General features: G+C 41.7%; 1 protein-coding gene across 3 annotated transcripts in view; it reads right to left on the bottom strand.

Moving 5' to 3' along the window:
• sept4b (septin 4b) overlaps nt 1-15,161 on the bottom strand; it is a 46,649-nt gene that overhangs the window by 15,104 nt on the left and 16,384 nt on the right. Inside the window, exon 1 of one of the 3 annotated variants that reach the window (XM_034603700.1) lies at nt 8,580-8,713. The exons of 1 other annotated variant lie outside the window; for it this stretch is intronic. In XM_034603700.1, the coding sequence (XP_034459591.1) occupies nt 8,580-8,582 (3 nt within the window). In that variant the 5' untranslated portion in view covers nt 8,583-8,713. Of the gene's footprint in view, nt 1-616; nt 1,150-8,579; nt 8,714-15,161 lie in introns of those variants that run through there. One more of the 3 variants, XM_034603698.1, reaches the window with a different exon arrangement.

The following is a 15,161-nucleotide window of genomic DNA, read 5'->3' as shown; positions in this document are numbered from 1 at the left end:
AGCTGGGCAGCACATAAGCAATAACTGTGTGACAACTGAAATGAAGTTGATGAAATTAGTTGAGTGATGTGTGCTCCTGCTCAGCTGGAAAACATTTTCTAAAATTAAATTTAAATCCCATCTTCACAAAAAAAAGACGTGAATGGTGAATAAATTCCCAGGTTATATCATTGTTGTTTGCTTGTGACCTGAAGGTTTGGACCCAGATGTGGATATTCACGCGCAATGTCACATTTAACAAGCAGATATACAGTCTATGGTCACACCTGATCAATACACATGTGTTTTAACATCTTACAAAGCAGCAGAGAAACGCTCAGACACTTCAGATTGTTCCACAGTCATGTGGATGACAGATATGCCTAACTATGTCAGTTGTTTTGCAGAAAACTTTCATCCCTTGCTCAAAATCCTAATTGAGCACAAGGTCTGGTCACATGCATTCATGTGAATGGTGCAGCTCCTGTGTGGCTTCACAGGGATGAGCTTGAGAGTGTGTTTATGCACAGAGGAAACATGCAACCACCAGATGACTGTGTTGAGACAGGGAGTCACACACACACACACACACACAGAACCACAAGAGTCAGCCAAAAGGAAAGCAGCAAGCACATACCTCTGTATCACTGCTCATTTCTATGTTTGCAGCCATATTATCCCTTCAACACCAGCGGTATTCCTCCAGTTTCACCAGGCAGTAGAAATAAGAGACAGACAGCAATGAAAAGGGCCTGGGAAAGCTCCTCAGTCTCAGTGTCACTTCTTTAGTTTCACAGCACCCCGGCATTACATATGCGCACCTATTTTCCCTGCCTCACCAATCAAATGGCATCCAGGTTTTCACTACACATAACTTCACTACGCTTGGTCTGCAGACAATCTTCTTTTAAGACACAGGTACACCTTCTGTCTCTCCCACTCTGCCTATGGAGCATTTCAATAACTCCACCCTGCTCTCCACTCTTTTGGCCAGTCTGCAGCTGAAATGCAAATGAGCAGCAGCAGCAGCTTGGTTGTGCGGCGACGTCCTGACTTGAGAAGAGGTGTTGCTCTGTGGGGAGCTCTACAACATCTGTCCCGTTGCCTCGCTGCAAGCCTGCCGTGCCCTATTTCTTAAAGCCACATGTGAGACTTCAACACACAAATCTACACACACACACACACACACACACACACACACACACACACACACACACACACACACACACACACACACACACACACACACACACACACACACACACACACACACACACACACACACACACACACACACACACACACACACGTCCCAGATGATTCAGAGATAAATAATTATAAACGGAATAATGATGGTGAGGAAAACCAATCAAGGTGGGGAGATCAATCAGATTCTGTGAAAATTCAAAGATATGGGCTCTGAGCATCAGAGGACAACAACAACAGTATACACACAAATTCTCACAATGGCCGTCACATCCACAAACCTCCCAGCTGGCCAGTACCAGGGCCAGAGTGGCACAAGAAGAATCTGTTTGTGTGTGTGTGTGTCCATGGTGGTGAGTAAAAATGACTCGTGGCCTACATGCTACAAATAATCTTTTTATCTAATATACACTGTCTCTCTCCCACTTACTTTAACACACACACACACACACACACACACACACACACACACACACACACACACACACACACACACACACACACACACACACACACACACACACACACACACACACACACACACACACACACACACACACACACACGAAAGTGGGCCACAGCACAAAGCTTTTCCTTTAATCTTCATGGATCTCTGTGCTTACAAGACGCATTCATTCTTAAAGAATTAGGATTTTGTGATTAAGTTGTGATTGCTTCGGGTTCAGTACAGAAGTGAACAGGCTCAGTGTGTTTAGGCTACGACACAAAGACAGAGATGTAGTTTGAAAAGCTCAGCTCATGTTGTTGCTGGGATCTAATCTTTAGAGTTTTAGTTTAACGTGAGCAAGCAGGAGGGTGCTGAGAAAAACAGAATTCAGCTGAGAATTCATTTTGTGCCTGTGAGAGGAGGAACTGAACGTAACGTGATCCCAATCTTAATCGCTCTGTCTGCGAGTGTGCCAACCTATACAACAGTAATAACTACCATAAGTAGTAGACAGGGAGTAACACAAATAGTATCGGGTGAACAGACGTGCCCGTCCAACAAACCACACAGTGGGCAACTCTCACTTAAACCCACATTTAACACATGCACAGAAATGGCCTGAGTGAGAGGAGGGAGGAAAAAAGACATAGGCTGACAGACAGGAGATGTTACTTCCTACAAGCGAAGATGGTGCTTTGTTTTAATCCTCTGGCTGGACCTCTTCATGATGATGGGTGGTGAGTATCATGTACTGTCTGAAAGGGCTGACAGTGCCCAAGGGATGGATGGCTTAAGATATACAATCTCACTGTATGTGATGGCCTGCACACACACACACACACACAAAGTACGTGAAGACATCACACAGTAGGACAGATGAGACATGACAGTAAAGTGTCATGTATGTTGCCGTGAGGCTCACATTGCCAGTTCTAATTAAAATGTCTTGTTGTGCCAGTTTACTCTGTACAGTCTTCTGGCTCGGGTCCATGCAGCAGAGCTGGAATGAGCCACTGCACAAACCAGACGAGCAGCCAACAACCACTGCAATTTAAACATGTAAAACACCCAGCCAACAAACCAGGGAGGAGATCTGAGCTACACAAAGCTAACCTGCACAAAACACAGCAATGTGTGGGGTTACACTAGAAGAGAATGTCTTTACTCACTGCAGAGGATTTGGCCATTGTCCCCCAGTGGAGCAGATAGTGGAGCGAGGGCAGTGCCACCTGCTGTTTATGACTACAAACAGCCTGACTTTGTTGGACATGTATCTGCATGTGACAATCACAGGGTTGTATACGCACATGACCTTTTACACACACACGTCTGTTAATCAGAGCACTTACTAAGAACATTAATAACATTTTTGTTCTATCTAAATGTCTCAGTAAACCATGACAGTGATATAAGATGCAGTACATCTGAGCCCTGCGACTGATGCAGCTATTAATGTTATTACATTACACGCATGCCTTTCCTCATGTGACACGACAAAACGTCTCCTGCTCCCTGTTGTTTACAACCTGGACATTCAATCGCCAGACGTCTAGACGCTCACAAATATGTAGAGTTGAAATTAACGTTTTAATGAATATTAGCCAATCCCAGCTGGCATTGGGCGAGAGGCGGGGTAAACCCTGGAAACGTCACCTGTCCATCACAGGGCGAGATACAGAGACGAACAAACAATCACACTCACATACACACCTCCATGCAATTAGAGTCACCATATAACCTAACCTGCATGTCTTTGGACTGTAGGCGGAAGCCGGATAACACACATTATGACCATCTTATATTGATATATAATATAATATGGAACAAGTGGGAAAGATGAGATGACATTTAAAATGCTCTAATTGATCAATCAAATGTGATAAACTACGTGCTCATGTATGCATAACATCAAAAATCTAAACTGGTCATACGTGTAAGGCAAAAAGTTTTTACAATCTCACAACACTGTTTTAGGATCTTGATTATAATTTGCATGATCATTCAGGTTGTAAACATAATACTGGACTTATGTTTCACATCCAGCCCCTTTGTCCACTTATCTTTAATGAGCACTCAGGCTTATTCATACAGATTCATACTGTACAGCAGTTGTGAACACGAGGACAACCTTCGACTTTACATGGGCAGTCATGTGACCACAAGATGTTTTTGTGCAAAGAATAAAAACCTGTGTGGTTAGAGGCAGACATGAAATGTGCAGAAAACATGAATTGGACATACATTTTCTTTGGAGCTGTCTGAGAGAGAAGCTGGCTGAAACATCTGAACTACAGAGTAACGTGCGGAGGACACTAACGCCCTCTGAAGCAGAGATCTACCACCTCTACAGGAACATAAATATTGTTCTTCAACAGCGAGGAACGAGGAGACGCTGGATCTGCTGAACTTACACTTCCTACACTTCCTCCTCCATTCAATTAAGCCTTTTAATCTGACACAGAGCGATTCCTGTTGGACGGGACTTCAAGTATTTTCTCCCTTTGTTTTCTTCCCCCTTAAAAATGTGGCATGGTGCAACAATGGCTCATGTGAGTGAGGGGGTTTCCGCTGGACATTTCCCAAAACATTCATGTGAAGGTTTGCAACAGTTTAACAGGGAAACAGCTATTATTTACAATGTATTGTTAAACTTTCAGATTAATGTAATGCATAAATCCAGGCACTGTCCCCTGTGGCTTGTCCAGTCTGTGTCTCACATGGACTCACACCAGCATGGCCTGCAGAGACCAGCTGGTCCATAATCTGCCTCAAGACCATTTTAGCTACATTTTTAGCTCCGCAAAGAAGGTTCTGTTTTCGGTTAGTTTGTCCTTTAGTTAGCAGGATTACACATTGCACTACCTGACGTATTACCACGAAACTTGGAAGGATGCAGTACGGGTCAGGACAGATCTTTGTAAAGATCAATATATCTATTATGATATGAATATATTCTGAATAGATGGATTGTGTGTGGGTTTAAGATGGCGACTCTGTTTATTTAGCATTAGTCTGAGGAAGAGCCTCCTGCTTGAAACCTCACCGGCAAATAAATGCTTTTTTGGGAGCTTCAGGCTTGCGGATTTTGTCTCTTTCAAAAGTTTTGTTGATCCAGCACCCGTCAAAAGATCTTTTTATCGGATGTTGGTCCCATTTGTTGGGGTCAGAGAGAAGCATTTCGAGGCGGATCACAGAATTTTTCCAAGTTCTTTAACATAGCGAGATAGGGCATCTTTGACATTTTGACTGATTTGTCATTCATGGATTTTAATGAAAATAAAAAACAGCATCTGGTGAATTTAAATGTGTTTTCATAAGGCGGGGTTTCTGATTGCTTTTGTGAGATATCTACAAAACATGCAAAAAGAATCAGAGTGAAAACAGCAGAAAAAGAGAGCAATTACAGCCATATGAACTGTATTCTCGACATCTGGGTGTTTGTAATGTTCTGTAATCGTTTGATAAGTCTGAACCGCACCATTAGCAGCGACATGATGGTATAATGAAACCTGGCCAAATTATGAAAGAATCACTTAAAAATATCGAGCAGGTTTTAGGAGTTAGCACACACAAGGTGCTGAAATTACACTTCAAAAGCCACAACTAAAAGGTGTGGTTTCCACTGAACTCAATACAAACATATTATTCCATAACCTCTGGCAAAGTCAAGCACCTTTTAATGACTTATACTGTTTTTCCTCAACCATTATTCTAAATGAGAACCAGGAATTTGGCTCCAGTGGCTCCCATATCGCTGAACGAACCGTCTCAGAACACAAGGAAACCACAGAACAAATTGCATGACTGGGATCCAGTGTTTAAAATGTGCTGTATTATTTAGACTGGTGCTGCAACCTTATATGACTTAGAAAAACCAACACCTCCGAGACAAAAGGCAACGGCAGACAAAACAAAAGTCCGACATCTGCAGGGTGGCGGTGAACTTTTTCTCCCCCGATGAAAGGAAGTCAGTGGGTTGTTGTGTGGCCAAACTTCTGCTGCGCTTAATTCCAACCAATCAATCTCCTACGTTACATTGAACACAAAACCACCGTGTGTGATTTTTGGCTCCTGCTGGGCCTTATCAGAGCTCTGCTGGAGTCTGAAGTCAGAGCCTCAGACCTGCTCAAACAGTGTTGGCATTGTGTCTTAAACAGACTCAATAAGAGAAATTACATCAGAGTCTGGACTGAGTTTCCTGTCTTTCTTAAAAAGAGCCGACCGAGTGGAAACAAACATTAAGTAGCTGAACTATTCTCAGGTTCATTACTTTTGCAAGAGCAGATGAAGGAATGATGTTGGAGGTTTTACTGTTCATTACATCATGTGCAATACATTAAACATGTTTGACTGCAAGTTTGCACTGCAGGCGGAACACATGCCCGTGAGATAATTTGTGAAGTTTAACAACGTGCACTTTTACTGCTACATTAACATTATCAGCTCTATTGAGCTTCACCTTCCAAAGTTTGGTTGAATGTCTTAAAAGACAAACATGTGCTTTTGCTGATTTCAGACCTCTGTAACAATAAACTGAATTAGGATGCAAACGCTCTATAATCTCAGTTAACCATTTAAAAACTGCCTTGTGAAAAAGGTTTTATAAGGTTGAAGAATTCCTCTAAATGAGAAACTGTAGAGTGAACAGATAAAACCAGTCAAACAGTTTGCTCACATCTCGATGCCATGTTCTCTCTAAATGCAGGCGCCTGGAGGGTGTTTCCGTAACACATTATCTTATAATATAATATATAACTTGCAGAGGTGATGATCGTTAAAGTTTGGTGGTCAGGAAATATAAGGTAACTAACATGAACATATTCTAATTTCATAATGTCATTTAACAGGAAAATCCTCAACATCTGTTATAATCCAGAATGTCCAAGATTTAAGAGACAGGAGGTAGAACTACTTACAATGTACAGAAATGTCTTATGTAATGACCAAAGTAGCTGTAGGCAATGCTCCCTCAAGAAGCTTTTAAACTCAATTATGCTCTAGATTAATGAATAATGTATATTTAAGATTAAAGCACAAAACACACGCTCATATAAAAGTGAAGCCATAACAAGTCAGATATTTGAGAAAGTGTTAAATTCTTATAAAAGAGAAACAAAAACCTGAGAATGTGAGAGAACAATCCTCTGTACCAACCTCTTTCCAAAGAAAGCACAATTTTCTGCACCTACCACGTAGACGTCTTTTGGTCTGTAGACTTCAATAAATAAAGTTTGAGCTGCATAAAGAGATACATATACAATAGGCAAACACTTCTCTCCCAATGTAAACAAGATTATGACATTTTATCTGGATCGAGTATTTGTGAAGTGAAAGGCTGCACTAGTTTCCCTGCTACCCCTCCTGGGTCGTCTGGGGTCGTCTCCCTGAGGGGTTTGACTCGTACGTCAAAGATTGTTATGCACTTAACGGCGTCATTGATTGACAAGCAGCAGAGTCCAAATTGAGCTGACAAGAGCCTTTGATTGACAGTCCAGACATTGAATGCGATGTCCCTGTGTGCTAAGGATTATGAAGCTGTTAGCATAATAAGCAGGAGAGCTCTCTGGTCTCAGACTGACCTGTGAAGGCTAACAATCTTCCTAAAGCTGCTGTAAAGGCACAGGGTTGTTTGACTATAAAGCCAAAACACAGCTCTTACATCTGGACTTCAACTGTGAACGTGTCGACTGGAGCTGATTTCCCACTATTCTGACTTTACAGTCTCTGATCTCGTGAGTAAGAAGAGTCTGTTCTTCAGCCAGGTAGTCTGACGTACATGAGTTATAAAAAGGTAACATTTACATTTAGACTCTTTTATGTCACACACGTTTCTGCTTATTCTAAAAATAACTAGAATGGCTCTCAGTTGCACATATCTCCACCAAACAGTCCTCTAAACTTGTCTTAAAATGTTGCAATGTTAAAGAAGATGAAAAAACGAAAATCCTGGATCTGCACCTTTGTCCTGATTCCCCCTGAAATTGAATGGGTTCAATTTGTCTACCAAGATTTATGAAACCCTGTTCTGCAGTTTTTGCGTAATCTGCTCATATTCACACAAACAAACAAACAAACAAACAAACAAATGGACAGGGTGCGTCAACATAACCTCCGTGTCGGTTATAATAAGGATTTAGATACGTGCCAATCTGTCCCTAACGTATACCCTCAACAGATGGTGGTGGTGACTTCTGGGGCAGTGCCTGTTTGGCTCAGGCTCAAACATGTACTACACATAATTGTTCTCTTCCTCCTTCTCTTTCCATCTGTCCTCCTCCTCTCGATCGTAATCGGCTTCTCTAATCTTGATGCCCAAATGACCAGGAGCCACACAAAAAAAAAATACCCATAAAAAAGGGTTGGAAACCTCAACACAAGTGCCCACACACACATGCGATGCATTGCCAGCTGAGTCATCTGTGATGCCAATGAATTTAACACATGCAGCTCAAACATACGTCGTTTGCAATCAAGATGCTCCCCTTCATTCTCCTCTTTGTTACATACTTGTTTAACCTATCTGGTTTACATCTGTTTTTATATTTGAGGAACATCTGGCTGCCAGCAGCAGATGAAAATGCCTCAGCTGTCACTACCGAACATTCCTTTGACCTCAGTAACACTGCCACTGTGAAAATATCCATCCCAACACACACACTGCAGGTACAGTCCAGACAGTCATTATCAAACTCACAGCCTTCCTATTAAAGACTCCTGAGAGGACATCGCACTGAGAGAAGCAATGATAAACATCCAGGTCTTGAGAATCAGACTATAAACGTCAATATCAATGTCAAAAACAAAAGGCAGGTTGATGAACACATGATTAGTGTCTCTGCCTCCTCACAATTTAAATTAGCAGAGCTTGTCTGTGAAACGACGCCTGTGCCATACAGCCGAGCTGATCTCACTTGCCGTCACAATGCAGAAGACACGCTACACTTACCATTGTGCAGATGGCCGAGACACACACACATGCGCCACAAAGTAGAGGACAGCGACTGACTGCAAGCTGCTGCGGGTCTGTGCAGGCGAACCATTTGTGCCTCCAGTTGCAGCAGAGCTACACAGTCTTACAGCCAGACGTTAATAATGTAATGCTGAGCACAGACACATGCTGCATGCATCCCGGGCTGAACAACTGCTGCTGCTGCAAAAAGGAGCAGCGATGGTGGGGAAGGAGAGGAGGGAGAGGGTTGCTGGACTGTGAGGGTCAGAGCGAAGGTGGGAAGACAAGCTGGGAAAAAAAATTGGTGGGAGCTGGCATATCTAAGACCAGGCAATCTCATGTTAAACTTCATGACAGGTCCCTAATTTTATGAGAATTTCTGATTTTGAAATAAGTCTCAGAAAATTCAGCATTAATTCTGTTAAATACTATGTAAATTCACGAGTTCTATTTCTGCGATTGATGTGGACACAGTCCTTTTTCTTCTTGAGCAATTCATGTCTGAACCACAGTACACATCTTTATGGTTTTCCCGTATGCCAAAGCAAATAATCAAACCAAAGTTAAGCATTGGGATTAACACACCAATTTAAGCAACAAGTGAAGCTTTAACCACTGTGGTTTAAAAGACGTGGTGAGGGATGTCACCTCTATTTTGTTTAGCTAACTGCTGCTGCTGTGGCCCCAGTGTGTTTGGGCACAGTTAGTGGGGCATGATGATATTTATTTAGACTGTGCATATCCTGCTCCCTCACACACATGAACAGAGGTTGATACTCTTTGACGGTGCAGTGTCAGATTTACCGCTTTGAAAACCCGTCATCGGGCTTGTAAGAAAAACAAAGTGTTGAGCAGGCCATTAAATGTGTTTCTTTTCAAAAAGCAGAACAAGGGCACAATGAGATGTGAGAAGAGCAGCTGCAGATTTCTGCACAATTCTTGAATCAAAGAGGATGAAATTATGTACAGCACATGTTGTGCGTCACAAGCACTGACACCTAAAATAAACGGGGTGTCAAGACAGCGTCAAAAAGGAAATTGCACGGAGTCAATGTGACACCTGGCATCGTGCAGGGTATCACACAGTGAGAACCTGACAAATGAAATCATACCATGAATAATACTAAACTCCAGTTCTGGAACAAATCCTTACGATTAAGTGGTTATTCAACTGGCAACATATTAAATCTGCCAATTTTTTATTTGGAATTACTGAGTTTCAACATCAGCATCATTTTAAGGTGACAAGACGTAAATGTAGTGAGAGTTTTACATCAGGATCTTTGCAGATATGAAAAGACTTGCACAATGAGTGTCAGACAGAAGCTAGTCTTAAATGTTAAGTGCCTATTTTCTGTCTGTGATGAGTCAATAAACTGTCATTGTCAGGTGTCTGTGAAAAGTATGTCACAAGCAAAAAGTCCTTATTCTGAAACTGGGCCTTTGTAACTTTAGGAAGGTACAGCTGAGTACATCCAGGATAGGAAACGCTAGAGTTAGCATGGATAAATAGTCAACATTAAAGTCTGACCGATACATTGGTTGTAGAATATGACATTTCATTTTCATAAGGGTTTGAAAACGACATCTTAGGAATCAATGACAAACTTTTGTTTTGTTTGTACTGTATATTGTCCGATATACCGGTATCAGATATTGTGTACTCTCAAACATAATTATATTGTCATCTGTCTCCAAAGGTCCATTGCAGTCAGGCTCTGTGTGTACAGTATATGCATTATTACTCTAAAAATAAAAATGTAGTCAGGATTCTTAAATACCTACCAGCCTATAAATACTTTCTGCAGTTTTTCCCCTTATCTCCTTAGTTGGATATTTCTTTTAATCATTTGATGCTTTTATTCAATAGCCAAACCCGACCACACAAACCTGGCCTGACTGCAGAGACACTGTGGAGACAAAGTGAGTTTAACCTGGTTGATGAGTGACCTTTGTGCTGGCAGCAGCAGAAAGAGAGTTGCTCGTGTGGGACTGTATAAGAAGCCTCTTCAATGGAGCTTCAGTCAGACACAGGCTGCTCTGTGAGCTAAATGAAGGGATGAACTCCAGTGTGTAACAGCCTCGGGTCCTCGGCTGCTGGTAACAGGAAGGACTGAGCCACCAGGGCACAATGTGACAGTGATGTGAAGAGAGGGAAGTGGGTTAAGGGCAAGTTAGGAGGAGTTAACAACAGTCACAGAGAGGGAAAGAGTAGAGGAGGAGAGAAACGCCTCTGAGCAATGTAGAGACTGATGCACAGAGATCAGAGACGCCCAGAATCAAATACCATCTCATAACTATCCACAAAGAGGGTGCTCTTTTTTTCCCGTCTTCAGCTCAACTTTATCCTTCGCAGGCACCACTCCAGAAGGTTCACATTCCTGCATTTCATTCAACTCTGCTCAATTAGAAAAGTTAAATATGGCTATAATAACCTACAACATAAGTGAACTGCACATAGCAAAATGCTTCCAGCTCTGTTTCTGCATCTGTTGCAAAAGTCCATCCACCAGATGTTCATCGTATAATCTCCATAAACTAAAAATAGGAGATTTATGTTGCCGGACAAAATAAATTACTGTCACAGTGGATACACAGTCACACACTAAAATTATTCACAAACAACACACTCACACACAGATGTGTGTCAAACATGGTGAACTATTGTCGTATTTAACTCTTCAGCAGTGAAAAACTTTGAGTGAATTGTAATCTATGTGGGTCATGAGGTATTGACTGTGTGTATAGTCAGTGACATTCATCTGTCAGGGTTATACCCGGCTCACACAGGCCATTGGTCCTCTGTTGATGTTTGTTTAAATGATTGTGTGATAGTTGAACATGTGTGTCTCTGAGTTAGGCTGTAAATGTGTGGGATTGTGTTTATGTTCTGACATAAGCTATGTATGTCTCTGTATGAGGGGACAGATTGTTGAGTCTAGCCAACAGCTGTGATGTGCTAACAACAATAATCCAGTCACTGCAGACACATCTGGGATGTAATGAAAAGAACGATAACATTTTCATATGATACTAAGGCACACATATATATAAAAAGGTTTTAGACACATGCAACTCCAAAATAAGATAATACTTTGTGATGGGGACATTTTCTATGTTACAGCAGCTGAAGGGGATAGTGGCAATAGAAACTCGGAAAAAGTAATAAATAAGTAAAGATACAATATAAACAGAGTGATGTATGAGAAATAGAAAATGTATACAATGTGGGCAAAATGTACAGCTCTATACATCAGTTAAAATACTGACTTGAGATAGATTGTAATATCTGATAGCACCAGGCCATTTGAAAAATTAAACTTACGTACATAAGCCTCGCCGTATCAGAGAAGGCAGCACACACAATGGATTCTAAAGTTCTCTGCAAATGCAGCAGCTGATGCTTGGTGTCCACATAAATTAGTAGTATTCTAGAAGGAAGTTATTTAATACAATAAGCAAGTATAAACCCATCCCTTGTACCTCCAAGATTTCTTCAATGGTAAAACCTAGTATTACCTCAGCTGCGATCATTGCATATCACAAACAGGTGTTCAACACACCACCTGGCTTTAGGGAGTGGGCCAGATTAGAGTAGTTTAGTGTTCATAATGTGGATATGGGCCATTGTGATGTCACGTGGCATCATGATGGTACAGAGGCATCAGCTTGATAATTGACCTGGTGTTTCTGGAGCTTCAGGAGCAGTTTTCCCCTTTATTGTTGACTTTATGCTTTTTACCTTGCAGAACTCACAAAAAACTATACAACACACTAGAGGAAAGCGTCATACATCAGGGAGACTTCTTCCATTCTGAGATGCCAGCTACATTGAAACAGTTCCAGTGCATACACATGTGTCATCTCATTAATTAGAGGGAAATAAAGTAGTTGAGATGCGGACGACACCTCCCATGATTAGAGTAAGTCTCACTGTGCGAATCACATAAAAAAGTGAGCCGGTGTAGACAGCAGGACACGACAGCTGGCACTTTACTGGAGGGAAATCTGCAGCAGCAGCAGCAGAAGCAGGAGCGGGTCCCCCTACCTCACAGCACATACATCCTGCATGTGTGGAAGTTTACATACATGAAAAGAAATGTGAAAAATGCCTAATTTCAGGGAGGGAGTTTTTTTTTCCTTTTTCGTTCCACTCCATGAGTTGGGAGCAGGAATCTGATTGCTGACCTTAGTCTAAATTCTCAGGCTAGCTCTATTAATAGCCCAGACACCAGTGAGCGCAAGACTCCTAAGTCAGCAGCCAGTGCTTGCTCACCAGGCCCTGTTTCAGTCTGGCTCTGGATGGATCAGGCTGGTGATTAGAAAGAAAAACAAGGCTCCAATTCATTCAAGTTCTTATTCTTCAGTGTGGACAAGAAAAAGCACAAATACTGGGAAGCAAAGATCTTAATTGTAATAGTGATACACTGACTGCGTTTTTTTAGGCACTAAGTTGTGTTTGCATGGTTTCAATGCACAAAATGTCTTTTTCCCTGATGGCAGTACTGCAGAGAAGGGGGTACCCCATTTGGCACCACTCCCATGGAAAGTGTGTAGCAATGTGAGACAGACACTGCTATGTCACAACGACTGCTCATTCACAGTGAAGAAACTGTGCTTTTGTCTCCACAGACTCTATTTACAGAGTTTTGCTGAACTGCAGCTCCAACGTTGACAAGCGCTCACTGTAAATCAGTTGAAGAACTTGCCCACATCCAGCAAAAGATAAACAACCACTGACAGGCTCTTCGACATATTCTTTCAGACCTGCCAAAACCTATGACTCTGTCTTTAATGGCAGCAGAAATCCACTGTTCAAGCATCGTTCTGTCTCGCAGGAATTCCCACTCCTGTGATTGTGTGAGGTTTGCTTTCTTTAAAGCACCGGGGGATTGTACACATTGTCTTGGGATGTTATGCAATGCCAAGAAGACTTTTCCCCGGCCCACTCATGCTGTAGTTTTCCCACTGAAAACAATGTCATAACCAAAGTGGCTTGAGTGGAAAAGGCCACAACTGTCATTCTAGATAAACATGATCTCAGAGCTACATCTTACTGTCTGCCTACAACGTTTCACTCTATTGTGTAGGAACCAAAATGAGACGCGCCTTATGCTAGTTAACTTTAACAATGCCTGAAATACACACTCCTTTCATTACAGTCACAATGTCATGTTCAAATGAGAAGTTACACTGTGGCCCTCACCAGTTAGAAAGTCATTTATTTAAAGATTTTAAAAAATGTAGTGTGTTTTGTAATTTGATCTGATACTTCACAGTAGGTTTAAAAACATTTCCACCTCCTTCAGGGAGCTCCTAAAATACGCCCCATTCCCCACAAACATAAATATCACAGACATGCGGCACACGAGGGCGGCGGGTAGTCTGCTGTGGTGCAGTAGTGGTGGTGGTGGTTAACAGGTGGGGTAGAAGGGCAAGGACACTGAGGGCGTTAATTTACTGCCCAGTTGCTGCTCTATGATTGTGGTGGTAGACTACAGGGGCCCAAGGGGTCCCCTCTGTGATAAAAAGAAAAGGGTCAGCAGTTTGGAGGTATTTCACGCTCACTACACCATCACATTATATTGCAATATGCGCAAGCCAATGTTTTGAGGCATGACAGGACAGCAGCACTGCAAATTATAACCTAACTAAACTAGAAGGGCACTCAGAGAGCGCATACCTCCTATCTCGCAATGTTTAAGAAGAGAAAAAAATAACCTGGATCCGGCCAAAAGTTACTGATAACACAAGAATAACTGCCTTTGACCACCAAATTCTATTCCAAAAAATTTGAAAGGATTCTCACATGGCAATCTTAATATAATAAGTTCACAAGTAAAAGAGTTTTGCAAGATCACAGTGACTTTGACCTTTGACCTTGAACTACCAAAATCTACTCTTTTCATCACTGAGAAAAATGTTATCAACCCGTTTATGGACAACCTGAAAACATAATACCTCCCACCGGCGTGAAGGCATAACAACAGCCTCTCTTTAAGTGTCTGCATTAATTAACAAATGGGGTAATTTATCATTAATCAACACTGACAGTGATTTGCTTTCAACACAACAAAGTCACAGCTGGGTCAAGTCATCATTGGTGTACAAGCACAGTAGTTAACACAGTGTGAGCTTGTCTTGAGCTGAAAATAGAGTTCACTTCTATGGATAAACAATGTTTTGACCTTGGAGGCTCAGGATCTTATGGGAAATTAATGTGATAAATTAAGCTGGAAATAATGCTCCCACTCTGAGCTGCACAAGTATTCTTACGTCATAGTTATTTTAAGATAAATACATGTTTTTAGCAGTCAGTGTTTCTTCGGCTTCAGTTTTTACGTAAATGGTTCTTCACACATCTTACGGGAAGCGATCAGTGCTCAACCTGCTGTAAAAACTACTTTCCTGTGTCTTTGTCAAAATGTTTTATAAAAAAAACAATGAAAACAAACTCTTTAGAGATACTTGGAGAAAGGTCTGAATAAGACCTGCCAGAATATCACTCTATAAAAGAGTTGCCAGTAGCAACCGGTAAATCTTCTGAAACTACTGGATGTTTTTCTCCTTTCCTTTCAC

The sequence above is a fragment of the Hippoglossus hippoglossus genome, chromosome 13 (assembly GCF_009819705.1).
Source record: "Hippoglossus hippoglossus isolate fHipHip1 chromosome 13, fHipHip1.pri, whole genome shotgun sequence".
Taxonomy (NCBI): Eukaryota; Metazoa; Chordata; class Actinopteri; order Pleuronectiformes; family Pleuronectidae; genus Hippoglossus; species Hippoglossus hippoglossus.
This window is presented reverse-complemented; position numbering and strand designations above follow the sequence as displayed.